At 34.2% G+C, this 22,429-nt stretch overlaps 1 protein-coding gene across 1 annotated transcript in view; it reads right to left on the minus strand.

The window, feature by feature from the left end:
• Positions 1–2,978: 2,978 nt before the first annotated feature.
• Positions 2,979–22,429, minus strand: part of LOC105475389 (semaphorin 3C) — a 179,233-nt gene continuing 159,782 nt past the window's right edge. The window contains exons 14-18 of the mRNA XM_011730598.2: positions 22,369–22,410; positions 19,089–19,246; positions 12,014–12,081; positions 9,409–9,539; positions 2,979–5,755 (exon numbers count right to left, since the gene is read on the minus strand). Coding sequence (XP_011728900.1) covers positions 5,342–5,755; positions 9,409–9,539; positions 12,014–12,081; positions 19,089–19,246; positions 22,369–22,410 — 813 coding nt within the window. The 3' untranslated portion in view covers positions 2,979–5,341. The remainder of the gene's footprint in view (positions 5,756–9,408; positions 9,540–12,013; positions 12,082–19,088; positions 19,247–22,368; positions 22,411–22,429) is intronic.

Consider the following 22,429-nt stretch of genomic DNA (forward strand, 5'->3'; position numbering starts at 1 on the left):
CTTTTCAAGCTCATGGGTGATATTCAATGGATAATCCTTGCTCCAGAGAACCAAGGCAATGAAGGGTGAGTTGGTGGAGGTGCATGGTAAGTATATAGGGATTTCTGGGTTCTGTTTCTACCTCACTTCTGCGTTTGTGTCCTGGGAAGGTACAAGATCTCTGAGGGGCAAACAACACAGACGTATCTTGGTGGTTTTGGGCCGGAGAGGCTCAAATTGTCTCCCAGAATGGTGCAGGAATAACAGAAAAATTCCTATTCCTCTAAAGCATGTTTGGACATAGTGGAAAGCTCACTTGCCCTGAACAGGCTTTGCATTAGAAATAAGAGACAGCATAGAAGACCTTCGTGAACCGGTAACAAAGTTAAATGGAAAAACTGATGTTATCATAGACGTCAATATGCAATATGGATAAATGACATGAAATATCAACTGAACTATGTAGATGCAATCTGATGAAAAAGAGAAAAATGCTCAAATGAAAAAAATGGTTTTGCTCTCCTGATTAAAAAATAATAGCATACGCTGGAAGAACTCCATGTATTTTATTCTCACAACACAACTACCACATGGGATAGATATTATAATTCCAATTTTAGAGAAAGTGACAATTCATCAAGAGGGATTAAATAACTGTTCCAGTTTATATCACTTATAAGTGGAAAAGCTGGAATGGGAACTTGAAGCAGAAATTGGGGCTCATTTTGGAATAATGAATACACTGAATATAGCTGGTGTGTGGATTTGTGGGTATGTAATCTGTATATACATATACACATACATATGTGTACATGAAAACATCACTGGGATTCTGCTGAATGTGCCAGGCTGGTGGGGCTTGGGTAGCATCTCCTTCATTTTATTGTTTTCTGTGGTCTGCTTTTCCTACACATGAGACAAGCTGTCAATACAGAACCACAGCTTACAACACTTCCAGTTCACATCAACTCAAAGGAAGGTAATTTACAGGTATAATTTCTCTGTTTGACTATTCATGATTTGACAGAGAAGTAAAGATGAATACAGTTTATCCCCAGAATCAGTAATAAAGGAAAAAGTTAAAACATATAACTTTTCTTATTTTGAAAAGTCCTAAGAAAGTGAGAAATTCTTTTTATCTCATGAGCCAAGGATAATTTGTATATTGAAAAATATCCAGAGGAACAATAGGAATGACCTTTTTCATAATTCTATCATATATTCATTCTGCCTTGCAGAAATAATTTTGTTTATGATCTCATAAAGTACTTGGGTAACTTTTTTTTGTGAATAATTCAGAGAATTAAAAAGAACACTAAAGGAATAGAACTTCACCCTGCTTTTGTACTTGGAGGTTGAGAGGTAACCTCACATAAACAGTTTTAATGTGTTTGTTATAATGTCATTCTTTAATAGCACTTTATGTAAGTAACACTCAAGCATGGCAACATAATAGCCCTGAGAAATACACAATTTAAACTATGTGGAAAGTAGTATTTTATGAGGTGAATAGACAAATACATTAGAGTCACTAGAATGAAGATGGCATTTTTTTTTTTTTTTTTTAATCTTGGAGCTGGTTCTTCCAACTCTCATACCTGTGTACTATGAAGGTAACCTGTGTACTATGAAGGAAACCATAAAAATTAAAATGTATACCAGAGGTCCCTTAAGAAAAACAACTTATTGACAATGAATTTCACCAATTGGCATGCATGCCAGTAGAATTCGTGGTGGTTTTAATTTTGTGGAGGGGCCTGCATTCTTGTGCAAAAGGTGGTTGGCTAAAAGGTTACTAGGATAAACTCTTAAAAAAAAAAAAATTCCACAGTAATCTGCAGCTTTGTCATCATGCATGGAATTCAATAAAATTCTCAATGTCTCTGGTTAAATAAACATTTTTTCTTACTTAGTCTGCTTATTTTTTTGTCTAGACTAAAGCTTTTTAACAGGCTGCAAAACAAGCTGAATGTTTCTCTTGACTTTAGCTAGCAGAATACACGTAGGAAACTGTTACCATTTTCTTAAAAATTTTCACTTAGGTAAAAGACATAAATCAGCAGCACATTAAAATTATAAGAAACACATCAAATATTTTAAAACTCAAGTTAAGTTGAACCATAAGCAAGGAGATACTGAGAAATAATGAAGCAATTAGTGAGTAGTGCAGAATTGTTAAGTTGGAAGACCTGTTAAGACAACTTTTAATTTTTGTGGTTTTTTCTTCACTGACATTATAAAAGATTGAAAACCCAGAGGTAGAAGAAAGCTGTAATAGGTCTGCCATTCAAATGTGTTAACTGGATTATGAGTTAATCTGTGGTTTCTTTCCTCTAATTTATTAAAGGCTCATTTTACCTGATAAGGTGTTACCTAACCCAATGACTGCAGTTTCCCCACTTAGATCATTGGTATTTAACTTGCCATAGAATACAACTGAAACATTCCTTCTTGTTCTAGCAAAATGATGCCTTCTAAATAAGGCAACATTAAGACATTTATTGAATACTTACCATGTAAAATGTTCCGTCCTAATGCTTTACTGGTATGAACTTGTATAGGAAAGGAAGGCAGAATTTTAAAACTTTCCCAGAATAATACAGTTAGTCTGGATTCAAATGCAAGCAATCTGGCTCCAAAGACTGTGCATTCCTAAACTGTGTATTTTTTCCAACGTAGACACAACATACTCTGAATAAGTATCTATAGATGTGTATGGATGTACAATATTGGGAGAAAACAAATATGTATTTGTTTGGAAGTATACACAGAAAATGGATGATATTGGATGTCCTTTGGGTTGGGACTCGAATAAATGAGGGCTATTGGTACTGGGAGAGCTTTATATGTGCATCTTTCTGCAATTTAAATCTTGAAATAGATGTATTACCTTCACAAAAATGGATAAAGGAATATTTAAAAATCATATGAATTCAGTAGATTGTATCATGCTAACAAGTAAGTTAATCCTACATTAAAAATAAAGGCTAGAAACATAGTTGGGGAATTCAACATGTTTTATTTTGCCAGGCCAATGATTTCATCAATATCCAATTAAATTTTAGTGTGACAACTACATTTAGTTTGTTTTCTTACACAGATTGAACATTCACCATTATGACAGTTTCATCATGCTAAAATCTATTCACAAACTTACACTTTGGAAAAAAGTGTATTTCTAGAAAATTTTATGTACAATACAAATGGAAAAGATATTAAGTCCTGAATTGTCAAACTACACAAAACAAAACCAATCAACCACCAGTAGTATACATTAACAACATTTTTGAAAAAAAATTTCTTTTACATTCAGCAGAGTTATGTTCATGAAGAATTTCTACATTTTTAAAAGTAATGAAAGTATACACAATTTAATAATTGTGAAAATATAAAGAATTAAATAGCACAAATATAGTATAAAACTAAACACCCTTACTGTCTATCAATTTGGGCTTATGTGAAACAAAGGGAACTGTGACTCTAAAACAATTTTACTTTTAACTTTGGACATAGAATAGATTGGTCATAAACACAGAAGATGGTTTTGGCTTTACACTGACACATTTCTATGTGTCAATGTAGAGGAGAAAAGTTTAATTATACCTTTTAAGCAGGCAAACCATTATAATAAACTGCTTTAGAAATTACTTTAAAATTATACACATTTGGAACAACAGATTTTTTTAAAAATGAAGTTTGGTGTTATGTTATACATTTTAACTATTTTTGCCATATCGAGGCCTCCTCATATATTATCATAATTTATGATAACTTAAATAGTGAATCATATTCTGATATTCTGACTAATAATCATATTCATTTTGACAATGACTTTAGTTTTTGAAGTTTTATACTGCAATACTTAAAAAGGCCATAATCTACTTTAATTACCTTCATCATAGATTATTAACTATAAATAAAATTTTTATACAAGATTTGGATTAGGTACATGGTACAATATCTGTCTTTACCTGGAAGCATGAAAATGTCTTAAAAGGTAAATAAAAAAGCAAAAGTAGTGTTTTTTAAATATATATGAGAACATGAATAATTTTTTTCACATTTTTCCATCTAATTTTTATTTGGAGAAAGTAATTTCAGTATGAAATTTTTCTAATAAAATTATTCAAACATACAATTGGGAGATAATTATTTTATTCATCACAAAACTTACTACATTTACACTTAGAGACCAGTGAACATAGTACCATTACCTTTTGAAAGAAAGAATGTCTCTTCATACTGTTTTCTTACTTTCTAGACATAACAAGCACCTTGCCATCACACCAAAAAGATCATAAAATATATAGTGTTGACTTAAAAATCAGTGTGATATCTGAGACTGGTTTTAATAAAAGGGAGAATCAATCATTGAATTTGAGTACTGAAGTTGAAAACTAGCCACATTTGTTATAAATTCCTCTTTAAAAATTAGTAGTTTCTACTTTGATTTTTCTTTTTGATGATTTCACCCCTTATTTAGAAGTCTAATACTTCAAAGATTTTTCCTTCTTATATTTTTTAATTTGCCACACAGACTAGGAAATAAGAGAACAAACAGTAATAACTCAACAGTGCAAGATTATATTCTTTGAGTCTAAAATAAATTAAATAACTTCCAAAAAAAGTAAGTGCTTTTGTTTGGAAGGTGATAACAAGAATATAAGCCGAACTGCTTCACTGATATAACTCCCATCAAGTATCTTCATGGAGCAGGTTACTGATTTTTATCTTCCTGAATAAGGAAACAAAGGTCAATGACAGATACTGGTAACTGATTATTTCTACAATCTTAAAAAAAAATAAAATATTTCATTGGAACCATATAAACTCATCATTTTCTCTTTATGAATAACTCATGTTTTCACACAATTTTAAATGCCTTCTTCCTTTTATATTTCTTTTGATAGCCATTCTGTCATATGCATTTATGACTTTTACTATGTAAAAGCTGTGGATTTGGAACTTGTTTTCATATATAAAATCACTGACAATTAGAATTCTAAAGCCCCAGAGCAGGAAAGGAATACCACAGGGATATGGCCCTCATTCAATTGAGGGATGCAACAATTCTAGTTTTGTAGCTACCATATTGATTTTGAAGAAAAGGTGAATAAAGATATAAATAAAATCTGGGTTAAGTTAAATATTTATATGCACCATGAGGACCATGACATGTCTAGTGCTAGTCACTATCATACAAGAAAATGCATGCTCATTTCAGTTCATGTAAAACTCACTTTAGGAGTAATTACCTTTTTCAGTAATTCTCATTGGTAAAGCACAAGTTTCTTTGCTCAAAATTTGATCATTGAAGACAGAGCATTTGTTAATGGAAGCATAAGACCCACATAAGAAAATATTATGACTCTGGCAACTGATTCCTCCTGTTTCTACTTTTCCGGCTATTGATGAGGGCCTTTAACTTGCCATAGTCCCCTCTCATTTTCTGTGACTCGTCTCCCTGCTGATGTTGCTGCCGAGTGTCTTTGCAGTATTGGTTAATCATCTGCATTTCTGAGTGGCTGAATGCTCCCATGATGTCCTTCGGGTGGAAGGGTAAAGCCCTCACAGAGCTGGCCCAGGTCCATGGGGACCATTTGTCAGTCACAACGGCCACCATTTCTGAATCTAAAACTTTGAAGTTGATCTTGGCTATGGTCTGCTTGAAACTATTTTCTGTAGCAATGCAGTGATAAAGTCCTTGGTCAGAACCCTGAACAGAGCGGATCAGGAGTCCCTGTGAAGTGGCTATGATTCGTTCATTCAGCTTAACCTAAAAGAGAGACACATTAAAGTTACTGAAACTGAACATTACATTTCCTTAGATTATGACCAACATATACAGAATAGTGTCAACTTTCACAGATTTGGGAAAAAAGTATTGAGTACTACTTAGCATCTTTCTCAGTGGACACGAAATTTTGGTCAGTTCCACTGCCTTTAAATAAAAAAAAAAAAACAAAAAAAACCACACAGGAGATCTTGTCACACTGTCACAGGGGTATTGAATCTAATAAAGACAGGGTGAAGATATTATCCATATTGGCAAAAACAGCTTAAAGTGCTTTCCCCTGGATAGAAGAAGTTTCTCCATATATAAGCACAAAATTGTGGTTGCCTTTGAAATTAGAATCACAGTCAATATATGTAAATGAAACTCACAGATACTTTAAAATATCTATTCCATCCTGGTGTTCTAGTCTTTTATATTTATAAAAAGTACTCACTAGTAAAAACATGAAGCCACAATTAAAGGGTGAATTTTATCTTTTTGTTTCAATGAAGGAATCTTCTTCTAAATAAAAAATACATAAGCAGAGGCAGAATTTTGAACATTATCAAGGGCCTTTTTCAATTATCCCCAAATAAACAATGTCTAAAAATTAGCTGGGATGTCATCATCTTTTAAGTCCTGTAAGTGGTTTTACTTTACAAGGAAAGGTAATAAAAAGCTATGAATTAATATTTAATTGCTTTATAGATTTTACTGGAAAAATGATTATTTACTGGGTATCAGTAAATGCTTGAAACCTTCCTTACAGTTCCACCTGTAGTATTGCCAATGAATAGATAAAAACATAAGTGGTAAGAGGTTCTTTGACATGTATACTCAAGAATACTCTTTCATTGAAGAAAAAAGAAATTTGATCAAAATCAAAATTAGATAATGCATGTTAAATGTTTTCCTAAATGATAAAGTTCTGTGCAAATGGACAAGATATGACTAATAATATCTGAATCAAAGATCAATTGGTTTGTGCACACACACACACACACAAAAAACACAAAAAGGCAAGTATAGTATTAAAAGACAGATAATAGAACAGAACTAGAAAAGAGAGAGTCACTTGGAGGAAGAAAAAATTTTGACATTAATTAATTTTACTAAGTTTAAATGTCCCTCAAAAACAAATCATGTATAAATACATTCAGAAATTAAAGAAAAAAGAAATGTTATCCTATTTGTGCAAAATTGGGAAAATATTTTGAGTCCAATATGGTAAATCCATTAAACATGTATATAATATTTGGCACAATTACATTTTAGGAATTTATCTAGAATATATACTCTCACATGTGTGCAGGTGTTTTTGATAAGAGGAAAACAAGAAATTATCTAACAAATAGATGGCTTTGAAAAAAAAACACTTACAGTATATTCACACGATGGAATATTATGCAGCCAGGAAATATGACATTGAATCACATGTACTGATATTCAAGCGGGGTCTGTGTGTGTGTGTGTGTGTGTGTGTGTGTGTGAGTGTTGTGTGTGTGTAGGGGAAGAAAACTATGGAACATATTTGGAGAAATATATAAGTCTTGGGAATCTTACTCTGGGCAGTGGGAATAAGAACTGAGTAATTATTATTCCGTAAGTATTAGTATTATTCAATAAGTATTAGTATTATTCAATAGATATTAAAAGTGATAAGTATTGAAGTGGAGGAGGGCTTTCAGTTTTCACTTTATGCTACTTAGTATGAACTATTTGCCTTTGCTCTGTGAGCTTTTATCATTTGTCTTACTTAAAAAAATGATTAATGTTTACACAGTAATATGAGTGAGAAGCATATGTTTTCTTAAAATAGAAAGGATCACAATAAGTTTAATAAAATATTAATAGTTTAAGAATAAGTAAAATTGTGCTCTGCTTAAATTCTGAACAAAACAGACTTTCATACTTGTGTTAGAGCTAATGTTATTGCAATATTAAATTATTAAATTCTTATGTTTTTGAGATTGGGAAAGTCAAATAGTAATATTTGAGTCTCCATATTCTTGAGCATTCTGAAATAGAACTTTGGAAATATTATTAGAGGGAATAAATCCTTAACATTCCATTTACATTTTACTATTAATTTATATGGCAGATATTCAAATATATATATTTATTTTAAATCATAGATGTTATATTCACTTATATATTATTCTATTGAACTTTTTACTGAAGAAAAGAAAATTACTTTTTAGTTGATCCTTGTTTCAGTATTACCCAATTCACATATATACCTATAGGCTTTTTCTGGAAGGACTGTTCATATCCTTGTGTTCCTGCCCTGGCCTAACAGCTCACTTGTGTATAGTAATCATCATCACACATTATGACTTCTAACCCAGGTTACTCTGCAAGCTAATTATTATAATCCATATCCATTCAAAATAGTTGAAAATTAATTTGACTGCAGAAATGTCAAGACTTCTTTGATAACAGATTTTACAGCAAAGAAAAGAGATCTCAATAATTTTCATTATTAAAATCTTTCTAAAAGTATTGTTAGCATGATAGGCTTTGGAAGAGTGATGGGACTCTGATGTCCAACTAGCTCATCTTTCCTCCAGATAATTCAATTTCCTCCTGCAAGTAGTCATCTGCTTATGGTGTAATATTCCAGTAATGAGGGACACATAATTTCCGAAACAGTTCATAAGATATTTGGGTAGACAAGTCTGAGAGTCGGAAAGTATTTTGCATATGAAACCAACATTTATATCAGTAATGTTGATGCAGTATCTGTGTTCTACAGCTTAAGGCGGTACTCAGTCTACATACCCTTAATTAACTTAAATGTAGTAACCAAATTGCCCACAACAGAAGAATACACATAAATGCAGAAGGCTCCACTTCCCCCTTGGCTCCATCAGACTTTATGATGCACAAATGATGGTATGTTTTAGACCTCCCTAAGGCTTTAAATATACATATATATTTTTATCATCTCATTTGTCAGGACAACATGACATCGATATTACGAAATTCATTATTTACAATATATCACCCTATGCCATTTTACAATGTCTCCCTTATTTCAAAAAACCCAGCTCTTTCCAATCCATGAAAAGTTTCAGTAAGCGTGTTTTTATTTGAAAATCTAAGGACTTTTTCCCTATCACTAAATAAAGGCAATGGTCTCATAAACAATGATTCCATATATTACCTAACCAAAGCACAAGAGTTATGAATAATAAAGCAATGGAAACAGATTACCACAGAGCAGAAAAAACGCTCTTTGTCATGAAGGTTATAGTTCAGTGTACTTTCTTGCTGAGGAAAATTAAACTTTTTTTAAAAAGCCCCCTTTTATCTTGTGAATCACACAAAGGTGCTGTTGTGTGAAAACTTGGCTTCTGGATTTGCACACATCTTGTTTCTTTTAGGTTTCCTCACATCAATACCACTGTCTTAGTGCCCAGGCTCTTGTTTCAATCACCATGTTACAGAGTTGAGCAGGCAGAGAGAATTTCTAATTAACCCATCAATTCTTAGGACAAAGGATTTTAAGGAAAGTGGCACTTGTCATCCCAAAGACATAAAAGATGATCATATGCCTTTCCTTTTTCCTTAGATCTGAGCCTCACCGAGGGACGTTGATTTAATGTTCTCTCCGAAGCCCTGATGGATTGCTGCTGTGCTGCTTTACTCACCTCTTTCCTCCTGTCTTTGTCTTTCTGTAACAGCCACTTGATAGATGCCTGCGGAGACTTGGGGGCACACTCCAGAAAAGTGGTGTTATTTTTTACTCCATACTGGACAATTTCAGCTGCATTTCTGTATGCTAGCAGGCAAAAATAAAAGGCGAGAAAGAAAGAACACAACTGAATTTAGAGCACATTCTCCTGTAAAAATGCTATATACATGATTATTTTTATACAAAATTGTGAACAACTATGGCAGCCAGTAAAAAGCAGTGATAATCATTTAACAAGCAAAGTAGGATACGTTGTTTACTTGTTTTGTTTATGTAAAGGGAAGGAGAGACTGTGAATTAAGGTAATGTTGATAAAATCATGTTTATTCAAGAATTACTCTACACCAAGGATTGTTGTTAATATTACTTTGTTAACTTAATTATTACAATACTCCTGCCACATTTTCTCAACTTTTCACAGCTGAGCAAACTGAGGCTGTGAGTTATGAGGAAATACTTTAGTGAATGTGTCAGGCAATACCGAAGCCAGGTCTATCCCATTCCTAAAGTCCATCCTCAGTGTCATATAGAGGAAACAGGTAAGCACTGGGAAAGGGCAGAAAGAAAGCTGTGGCCTTGGTGGAATGCAGTGATTGAGAACACTGTCTTCAGAATCAGTGGAACGTAGGGTAAAATCCTGACCTTACCACTACCGGCTGTGTCAACTTAGACAAGTTACTTGATGTCTCTGTGCTTTAGTTTTACTCATCTCTAAAACATGGATTATAGCATTTTTACATAGGGTTCTCAGTAAAAGTATTAAATTAGGCAAAACATTTAGTATTACCATATGGTAGCTTAGACGTGAACAGAATCCTCACTAATAAAGCAGGAATAATAGGACTCTAGTATGGTTTTTTTTAAGCATTGAGTGAAATAATCATTAAAAAACACTGAGCTCAGGTTCTGACACAAAGTCAGCATTAATATTTGTTTGATGTTACCTCCACTGCCATTATTCTTATCACTATGACAACTACTACTGATGGGAACTGATACACTTTTATAAAATTGCAAATGGAGAAATGGTAACTTGAATTTATTCCCTCAACTAGATGTATGGAACAAGTAAGCAAAATCTGTCTTAATTTGCTCTTTGCAGTTAGAATAGTAAAAAGAATGTCATTTTTTACTACAGGAAAGCACAGACTCAAAGGGATTAGAAATAGGAGTCTCACTGTTAATTTTTGAAACAGCATATCTGTAGCACCTTGGTGAGCCACAAGGAAGGTCTGCTTGGAAATATTTTTATTTGGTGGGACTGAGGAAGGGAAAGTATTGTAACATGGTAACTCCATGTCAGAATGGGAAGGATGGAATTAGTTTAATTGAAGGACACAAGGCAGGATTGTCAACAGGCATTGTAGTACACCCATGTTCACAGCAGGATTCTCACTATAGCCAAAAGATGGAAGTAAACCAAGTGATGGATGAATCGATAAACAAAATGTGGCTTACCTACATACATATGTACATATATATGTATATATATACACACACACACAATAAATACACACATGACAAAATATAATTCAGCCTTAAACATGAAGAAAATTGTGATATATGCTACAATATGAATGGACCTTGAAGACTTTCGGTTTAAGTGAAATAAGTCAGTCACAAAAGGACAAATATTGTATAATTCCACCTATAGGAGGTATCTAGAGTAGTTGAATTCATAAGAAATTCGTAAAGAAGTAGAATGGCGGTTTCTTTTTTTTTTTTTTTTTTTGAGACGGAGTCTCGCTCTGTCGCCCAGGCTGGAGTGCAGTGGCGCGATCTCGGCTCACTGCAAGCTCCGCCTCCCAGGTTCACGCCATTCTCCTGCCTCAGCCTCCCGAGTAGCTGGGACTACAGGCGCCCACAACCGCGCCCGGCTAATTTTTTGTATTTTTAGTAGAGACGGGGTTTCACCGTGGTCTCGATCTCCTGACCTTGTGATCCGCCCGCCTCGGCCTCCCAAAGTGCTGGGATTACAGGCGTGAGCCACCGCGCCCGGCCTGTAGAATGGCGGTTTCTAAGGGCTGGAGGGAAGAGGTAATGGTTAGGTGGTATTTAATAGGTCTAGTTTCAGTTGGGAAAGATGAAAAATATCCAGACGTGGCTGGCAGTATGTTGCACAACAATGTAAATATGCTTAATGCCACAGAACTGTAAACCTTAAAATGGTTAAAATAGTAAATGTTATGTTATGTATATTTACTGCAGTAAAGAAAAATGCTGTTCTAAAGGTTCTTCGGTGGTAAATCTCAAAATGGAAAATAGGTTTTCTTTAGAACGAAAATAGTAGCTAAGAAAATCTGTAATTACAATCTGTGTGAAAGATCTTCCAGCTAACATACTTGAAGTATATGTGTTCCGAGACATTTGTTTTTCATGATTCTCAGTATACACACAAAAAGCCTTTAAGTTTTAATTACCATATATAAATACACAGAATGTTATAATAAATATTTTTGAAAGTGAAACGTTTGAATCTATGACAATGTTTTCCCTTACTGAAATGTGACAAGGAGCATTGCCACTGTGCACTGAGGTTGGCCATTGCTCACTTTTAATACCTTTTAGATTAAATCCTCTGCATTGAGTCAGTGGGTTTCCATGTCTCACGTCTTGTCTTCGGCTCCTCCTGTAAGTGCAGAAATACATAAAAGTGACTGAGAATTATCACTGCCAATTACACCACTCTTAAAACACTGTAATTTTAAACGTTGCATCCTTTTTATTGCTAAGCTTTCATAAAAATTTTTAAAAAGAGTTCTGATTGATGTAGCTATCTCACATTTCTTATACAATTCATCAATAATGGGGGGGGGTTACTTATCTTTGCTTTTCAATGTGAATAAGTTTTTCCATCTACATTCAGGATGGAATGGCTCTGAATCTCCTGTTGCATGCATATCCTGAGTAAATGCTACCTTCTCTAATTAATAGTGTAAATGTTTAGTTTAGAGAAATTCAGCCTAAATTTTCTAAATCTATAACCTCCAAAGTATAAACTCACTAGCATTTTTTTTATAATAGTTTGTCTTAAATAAACATACTTGTTTCTTACAAAAGTCAATGTTTTCTGTTTCTAGATATATTAAAACTTTTCTGAAATAAGCAATAAAGATAAAAATAGGGACATTTAATAAAAAGTTAATTTCATTTACTAGAATAAGCATGTTGTCCCCAACTTTTTATTTTGAAAATTTCAAGTCTACAGAAAAGTTGAGATATGAGTAAAATGAATACTGGTATACCTAGATTCACAAATTGTTATATTTTGCCACATTAATTTCTTTCTCACATGTAAGTACATATCATGTATATATTATGGATCCACACCTATGAAAGCCTTTAGAAAATAAGTTACAGACACAATAATGCTTCACCTGTAAGTGCTTTAGTATGTATTTTTCAACAAGTAATCTTTCAACATAACAATATAATTATCATCCTAAATATATTGATATTTAACAACATAATCTAATGCATATTCTATATTAAAATTTCTCTAGTTCCCAAAATCTCTTTTATGGATTTCTTTTAAGTTAACCATCTTCCAATCAAGGTTCATCCTTTGCATTCAGTTGTTATGTATTGTTAGCTTAAAGCATTTTGACATTTTAGTTACATTAAGCCAGATGCGGTGGCTCACGTCTGTAATCCCAGCACTTTAGGAGGCCAAGGCGGGCAGATCACGAGGTCAGAAGTTCAAGACCAGCCTGGCCAACATAGTAAAACCCCGTCTCTACAAAAAATACAAAAATTAGCCGGGCATGGTGGTGCATGCCTGTAGTCCCAGCTACTTGGGATGCTGAGGCAGGAGAATTGCTTGAACCCAGGAGGCAGAGGTTGTGGTGAGCCGAGATCATGCCACTGCACTCCAACCTGGGCCACAGGGTGAGACTCCATCTCAAAAAAAAAAAAAAAAAAGTTACATTGTTTGCAAACTGGTCATTATTTAAATAAAAGTTTTAAGTTGTATTAAATTATTTAATTTCGTGAGTTTCAGATGCACTAAGTACCTTACTTTCAGTGGTATTACATCGTCTAAGAAATCGAAGTGGAGCAACTGAAATCATCTGAGCAAGGCATCAAACATTGTTAAAAGTCAGAAGAAGGTGACTCTTTAAATATTGTGAATACCAGCCTAAATTGATTGCTTACTATCAATACGTGACTGAGCATATCACTTAATTGGGTTAAATGCTAAGTCTTTCTTAATACTTTTAAAGATAAATAAAAATATTCAGCAAGAACAGAAATATTGAAAGTACACAGTGGTTATTAAACTTACAAAGAAAAATTAATCTCAAAGTCATTGATAGTGAAAAAAGCTCATTTTCTAGCTAAAGAAAACATTACTTCATGTACACAACAGACTTTATAAATCTACTTATGGCAGAATAGGTATAAAATTTTGTACCACTTAGGTATTCCTTTTCCAAAGTCCCGTGACCCTTACCAGTTGTATATTTCTGTACACACACAAACACACAACAGTGAAAGTGTTAGTCACTTTTCTCTCAGGAAATATGATTAATATGGCACTGTACTCTAGAATAGCTCCCAGATCGAGTTTTTACTGCATAATATTTGCTATATTTTGAAGTCCAGCATTATTTTACTATAGTCAACTTCTAAATATATATTATATGAGCATCATGAGAGCGTTTTCAGCCATCTAGGCAAGCAATATCATTCACAATGGCTAAATTTATTGTCCTGTGATCAACACTATATAATGGTTTACTCATGTATACAAACTCTCAAGCTGGGCAATCTCAATTTACAATATCACATAGCTTCTAGACATTCAAATATAGAAAAAACACTGTTATGGCTTGGCTTAAATCATGAGATCAGCAAGGCAGCCATCTGAGTCTTTTTTATGTATAGATTCCTTCCACCGTACTCACATAGCATCACAAAAACATGCTCGTAGGCAGAGTAGTATTGTATTGCATGTAGGATTTGGAATTTGGTTCAAGTTTCCCATGTTTCATACACAATAGTAAATTCTTTTCGATAAACAATGAAATCTTTTATAGAAAAGGTATTTATTTGAAAATTGATCTGATTATCTTGTCTTAAAATAAAGTTTCTAACTACTTGTCTGAATCCAGAACAAATAATGTTAGGGACTATACAGCAATATTTGATACAAAACCACAAATATTTAAGATATTTGAGAATGAAAATGGAAAAAAAAATGCTTTTATTGTTTACTATAGTTTTTGTTTGTTTGTTTGTTTGTTTTTGAGACAGAGTTTCACTCTTATTGCCCGGGCAGGAGTGCAGTGGTGCAATCTCGGCTCACTGTAACCTCTGCCTCTTGGGTTCAAGTGACTCTCCTGTCTCAGCCTCCTGAGTAGTTGGGATTACAGGCATGAGCCACCATGCCCGGCTAATTTTGTATTTTTAGTAAAGACGGGGTTTCACCATGTTGGCCAGGCCAGTCTCCAACTCCTGACCTCAGGCAATCTGCCTGCCTTGGCCTCCCAAAGTGCTGGGATTACAGGTGTGAGCCACCATGCCCAGCATGTTTACTATAGTTTTTTTAAAAAGGGAGACTATTGAGCCAATGATATTTAACAACTTCATTATATTATGTCAAAGTATGGATTCCACCAATTTCCAAGTATAACTGTATTTCTCCATTTGTATACAAATAAAACAGTTTTTTGCTTTTTATTTCTATGAAATCCTCAAAGTGATCTTTGTGTTTTGCTTAGAGTGGCATCAGCACAAAACTAGGTAAATTAACACTATTAAAGAAAATAAATGTGGAAAAATACTTCAAATCCATTACCTTCAAAGGAAAATCAAAAATTCATATGGGAATTTACAAAATAGTTAATTCATTCACCAATATGTTTTGCATTTACTATAAGTATAGGCTTAACTAAGTTAGGACATAATTTGGAGAATGTAAATACTGTAGATATTTTTAGTGAAACTTCCAATATGCTAGTCAAAGATAAATATGGGTAGCCTCAGGCATATTTTATACATATGTAGCATTTTCTGGCTTTTCAAGATAGAATTAAAGCACTGCTGGAGATAATCAAGATAGCCTCCCCCCATCTTTTTTTTTTTTTTTTTTTTTTTTAAAAGACAGAGTCTCATTCTATCTCCCAGGCAGGAGTGCAGTGGCGTGATCTCAGCTCACTGCAATCTCCAGCCCCCAGGTTCAAATGATTCTCCTGCTTCAGCCTCCCAAGTATCTGGTATTATAGATGCCTGCCACCATGCCTGGGCTAATTTTTTTTTTCCATTTTCAGTAGAGATGGGGTTTGCCATGTTGGCTAGGCTGGTCTCAAACTCCTGACCTCAAGTGATCTGCCTGCCTTGGCTTCCCAAAGTGCTGGGATTATAGGCGTGAGCGACTGCACCCAGCCAAGACAACTCTCTAAATAGCTACTACTTTCCTTTTCAACCCATTATTCATGGTTTAATATCAGACATGATATTGTAAATGCAAAGAACTGTATGATAGACTCATTTCTTTATTAAAAAAGTATGATTAAAATTGTAATTTGTGGCGGTAGAATGACAATGTAGAATCTATATTTAAGCACACATCTTACAAAGGATACTTGGGGTTGTAATAGGTGGGAAAATATGCAAACAAATGAGCTAGTGCATATTGGGCAGCAACTTCTAAAATGTAAAAAAGTATCTCTAGTATGCAATGACAGTCTATATACAGTATGGAATTTTACTTGAGAAATATTATTTGTTAAATAAAAATGCTTATTGGTCAAAACCAGTCTTTGCAGAGAAGGAGTACTGATGTCTACTTCCCTTACATTATATAATAACTGATATACCTATACAACTATGGTAAAAGTCCACTTACAGTCCCCATATCCCTTTCTTCCTTGGAAAGTATAGTGCTTCAGCTTCCTTCAGCACTAAATCTGCTTAATAAATTGAAGATTATATTGCAGGTGCTAGAGAGGAAAATTTTCAGAGCATCTTACCAAGTAAACAGTATCGCCTTACAAAGAATTATGGTAATTTAACATATCACTACTATCATATTTGGCAGTGAAAAACAAATATGGTTGAAAAATACCAACAGTGGCCACAAAAATCACTTCTTATGTGAGATTACATTTGAAATTTGCCTCCCTCACACTGTCTGTCCAGGTTGAGGCCTCCAGCCCCATATTAAGATGAAAGATCAGAGTAATGATGTCTAGAAATTCTAGATAGACATCAAAAGAAGTCAGGGACCTCCTCACTAGCACCTAAATTAACATGGAGGAACACAGAGTCTTGGAACGCATCTATGAGACTCCTGTTTTGAAGAGTGGGAGTTCTCTTCCTATCTCATGCCATTAAGAATCTCAAATGATCCAGCCCAGGCCACTCCTTTCTACTCCAGATTCATATTTCTAACTGCCTACTCAATATCCCTGTGTGAACATCTTATTGATACCATTAACGTAACATCCTCTTTCTCCCCACAAACCTGCTCCTTTCACAGTCTCTTCTTTCTCAGGAAGTGACATCTATATAAATCCTAATGTTCAGTTCTGAGAACTTGGATCATTTTTGACTCCTCTATTTCTCTAACCTCCCACATCCAAATACATCAACAGATTCTGTGAGCTCTGTCAAGCATCAGATCATTTTTTTTGCCACCTCTACCTTTATTATCCCTCTACAAGCCACCATTATAAATCACCTAGATGATGGCAGTAGCCTCCTGTCATGCAGCTTCTGCCACCCCTTCCCCTCTAACTCCAACTTCTTCCTACACCAGGTCTTCAAAGTAAGCCAAATCCAACCAGTGATCTTTTGAAACCAAAGCCAAACACTATCATTCACATGTTCAAAACTCCTCAGCTGTTTTCCATTTCACTTTAAATAAAAACTTTTCAATTACTTACAAAGTCTGACATTGTGTGGCATTCTGACCTCATTTCTTCCTATCATTCCTTTTTCTCATTACAGCGCAGCCTCATTAGCTTTAGAGCTGTTTCTTGAAGAATCCTGGCATCCTCCAGGATTAGAGATTTTTGATCCCTCTTCCTGGAATGTTACTCTGCTCGATAATGTCTTGGTGCATTCCACATCAAGTCCTTGCTCACACAGTATATCTGCAGTAAGGCCCTTTTTGACACCCATTTAACTTCACAACCTCCTGCTTACCACACATCATACCTACTTTCTCTGCCCTTTTTAAATTCACAGATTGTGTTATTATTTGATATACCAGGGGTTTTCCTTATTTGTTTGTTATCGATCTTTTCTCTTTAGAATGCATTATTCCTGAAGACAGAGGTTTTTGTCTTTTTTCCTGTTATACGCCTAGCTTCTAAAACAATGCCTAGAAAATATATTTCCAGTGAAAATATTTGTTGAACTAATGAATAAGAGGATCAGAATACTTTTAATACACAAAAGCACTAAGGTTGTTATAATCTGTTAAGGTCCTCAAAGAAAGGTAGAGAATAAAAGCCATAAAGCACCATCACCCCAGTGCTTTACTTGAAAGATCACTCATGCTCGTGGCTGCTACTATTTGCTCCCTCTGCTAATCCTAATTTTCAAAGGTTTTAGCCCCATCACCATCATGACCCATGTCACTCACTGTATAACTGAAAATAGCTATGACCTTAGCTGACTCTGAATTCTGCATATTACTTTTCAATTTCTCTACTCATGGTTCCTTCCAATTTGGTACAAGTTGATGCAGTTTCCCGCCTAGGTTTACACTTGGATAAAAAGTACCCTGCCTCAGACTGCCTTTCTTTCTTAACCCAACCAGTAATCACGCAGTCACCACTCCAAGGATAAAGCATGGTCATCAAGGTTCTGAAAGCAAATCTCAAGGTATCCATGCTGAAATAATACTCTTGTAGCTTGAACTGGAACCAGCATTATAAGATAATTATTTATATCCTTGTTTACAAGATAATTAAGCAATGTAGAGAAATCCTAGGAAGGTGGGTTTTAAGGATACACTAAAGCATATAAAATAAAAAAGACGGCCTGGAGCGGTGGCTCATGCCTGTAATCCCAACACTTTGGGAGGCCGAGGCAGGTGGATCACAAGGTCAGGAGTTCAAGGCCAGCCTGGCCAAGATGGTGAAACCCTGTCTCTACTAAAAATACAAAAATGAGCTGGGCATGGTGGCGGGTGCCTGTAATCCCAGCTACTCGGGAGGCTGAGGCAGAGAATTGCTTGAACCCGGGAGGCGGAGGTTGCAGTGAGACAAGATCGCACCACTGCACTCCAGCCTTGGCGACAGAAGTGAGACTCTGTCTCAAAAATAAATAAACAAATAATAAATAAAATAAAAAAGACATAAATTAGATGATGCAAAAAATGAAAAAAGCTAAATGCTACTTGAAATATTTGATGGGTCCTAGAGGAGTAGGTGTTACAGAGGAGCTCTAAAGGGAGAAAGGACTCTTTCCAAAGTACTGTACTCTGGACTTGCCATATCTGTGAGAATCTCAAGTTATAACGCATTACCATTTTCTTCATTCAAATACTATGTGTGGTGCTAAACACAGCTTCTACTTTTAATGTCATTTAAAGAAACAGCAATAGAGCTAATTCTAAAGATGTGAAACACTTCTGTATTGTCTGGTGTCATACATTTGGATGTTGAACTGTTTAGTGCTCACCGTTTCCCAGTTGGGTAGAATCTGGAGCAGGAATGGCCATCCCAGGCGCAATAAGGGTCCCGTGCCAGGCAGCAGTCAGCACAGGCTGTACCATAGATGTGGCAGCGATGCAGAGACACTTGGGAAACCCCTTCATTGGAACTCACATACAACTGTTGCTATTAAAGGAAAATGATGATTTATTTCAGATGTGGAAGTTAAAAGAAGACTTTCAGCAGGAACACATTATAATATCTGCTCACAAACCCTTGGATTCATTTTGGAACCGACTAAAAACGTGAAGCAAAGCACAGAAGGGTATAAAGCCAAAACAAATAGAATTTTCCTACGTTAATATGCCTATAACATTACCACTTTCCTGTTAAAAAAGAAAAGCTCAAAGCACCATATAGAATGGTAATGTGTTTTAGACATTGGGATTCATTGTTCTCTCAGATTTGAGCTAATATATTACAGATTTAAGTTATGAATTTTTTTTCTTTGAATGCAGTGTCTTAGCAAAGCACAAGGAAGCATTCTTATTTTTTAAGTATGGCCACACATTACTTTGTAAATTTGAGAAAGTCTGGTTTAAAATAAAGGGCATTTTAAGTTTACAAGGAAAAAATGGTCAATAGTAAGCATTGGATGAAATAAAAAAGTACATTTTGGTCACATGCCTTTGAAAGTAGCATGTTATTCATTAAAACTACTTAAAAATAATTATTTAGAATAATATCAGTATTTATATTTATACATGTGTTAAAATTCTGCTTGATCCAGTGATCATCATCATCCTAAAAATCTCATGAATGAAAATTTCATCCTCTTTCAATTGTAGGATGTCTACTGCTTCTAATGGTTTGATTCCTTTAGCTGGGCATAATATGGTTCTAAGGAGTTGAAGGAATGAGTCTCTTAATTGACACTCCTTACTTTCCAAAGGACTGATATAACTCAAGTTAGCACAGAATCTGTAAGCTGAAACTTGAATAGACGTGGATGTATGGGTGTGTGTGTACTCCTCCATGTACACATACACATACATGCACATATATATACATTTAAAGATTAAATCTCTGGAGATACCATGTGTCCACCAGGCCCTGAAGCTCTGGAACCAGAGTTCCAAGATTCAAATCTCAGCTCAGCTACAAATTTGCTGTGCAACTTTTCTGAATCACAGCTTCCTCATTAGTAAAATGAGGATAACATAACACTTACCATATGGAGTTTTTGTAAGAAATAAATGTTGTAAGGGTTTCCTCCACATAAAATGCTTGGAATAGTTTCTGGCTCATAGCTTGCTCAATGAATGTTAATTAATGGTAAAAAGTATGGTAAAATATCAATTAAACTATCAATATATGTTTTTAATTCTAATCAGTTATTTGAATCACATCTCACTCTATTACATCTAATAATTTTATTCATATCAATTGACTTTTCAGAAATTTTGCTGAAATTGACTGGTCTCCAGTTGAAACGTTCAAACTACAAGAAAACAACTGCATGTTTTGACAATAACCATTTGTCCAGGAACATTTGAAATAAATGTTTATTGAATAAATTAGTAAGTAATACAGTAAATTTATCAGCTTCATTAAAATACTTTAAGGATACTAGTATATTTGAGTGTAGGACACAGGTAGTTTCATTCTAGATAATATAATTTTTATTAGTCCTACTATTTTCTGTTATATGGAGTAAAAGAACAAATTAAAAAGAGAGCATAAAATGGATAATAAAATGAGAAACACTGAGAAAGTTATTTAAATACACACAAGATGTCATTAACAATTTGTAGTCCTCTCGCACTGAAAAAATGATGCAGTATGCAGTTGTACAAATGATTTCCAAAAAGTCAAATAATTATCCTTGCCTTGAATCTCACTGTTTTAATGAGACATTTTAAATTATCTACAATTTAAGATGTTGAAGACAGATGTAATACGTAACTACAGTTAAAACTTGCATACAGGATTACTATGCCACACAAATGACTTTGTGTTCATTTTGAATCTTGCCCTGATACTTTCTCTTTCCATTAACTACTGTAAACAAAGGGCTTCCCTGCTGACTTCAAAGACAATTCCGACTTGAGAGTCGCTCCCTAGGACATTAGACAAAATGACGAATGGCTTCTCGTTACTTGGGAAAATGTTTGTTATGCACCATACAAACATTTTTACAGATGAGATCGTTAGCTCCATTGTACCTTATTTATTTTCCCTAATAAAATTCAGTGATGTGAAAAGACTGTAAGACTGACCACAAAATACTACTTCATCTCTAACAAACCAAATATGGTGAAGAGCTCCAGAATTATGTAATCAGTTGTACTAACACATAAAACCTTTATTGTGTATTCCAAAAAAAATAGGTCTCAGGCTTTTACACAGACAGCATTTACTGAGGATCCACTTTATTCCAGGTAATTTATATAAATTAACTTGTTTGTGAGAAAAGCATTACCTTACAAATGTAGAAACTTAGGTCAGTGAAGTTACTTGATTTGTTCGTACATTATGGTCAGACAGGGATGCAAATGCATGCCAAGCCTATTTGGAAGCCTACTCCATTCTGACTATATTACTCTGTACCTTAAAAATTTTTTTTTAAATAATACATTTTGGGAATGGAGAGGTACATGGTTTGCTCACGTATATAATGGAATTGTACTTTTTATTTCCACGATCATTGTATATTTGCATGTGTAGGGACAGATTTGACAATTAATTTGAGGATTTCAATTACAGTCAAATATTTCTTTTTCAATTCCTGAACTCTTAGATTTGAGGCTTTCTTTCTTTTCTTTTTTTTTTTCTAGGAAATAATATTTCCTTTAAAATAAGCATAAAAGAATGCACTGCGTATTTCAAATATGTGACAACAGTAGAAACTTAAGAGAGGATTGATGACCCATTCCAAGCCTCTAACAATGTTGTGACATTACAGAGTAGCCCAAACTTTATGCTAAATTCTTCTCAGAAAGATTATTTTTATTTTAGTTGGCTTCACACACCGTAATATTTGAGAAAATCGGATATACAAAATGTTGGAACATCTTGCTGTATATATGTTCTGCTCTGACAAACTTTTATACAAAAATAAACCTATTCGGTCTTTCACTAATAACTAGTAAGTTCTACATCAAAATTAAAGGTGACTTTGTGGTATACTTTCAGTGGTATTATTTATTTTGTTAATATGAGAATTAATTATTCAGAAGTTATAAAATATAATGTCTCATAATAAAATATTTTAATAAGCAAAGAGCATAAAATAGCTTAGTTTTTACCTTTTTAGATGAAATTTTCATTGTCGTTATAGGAGCATGATTCTAAAATATTAGAAAACAA

Source organism: Macaca nemestrina, chromosome 4 (assembly GCF_043159975.1).
Source record: "Macaca nemestrina isolate mMacNem1 chromosome 4, mMacNem.hap1, whole genome shotgun sequence".
Lineage (NCBI taxonomy): Eukaryota > Metazoa > Chordata > Mammalia > Primates > Cercopithecidae > Macaca > Macaca nemestrina.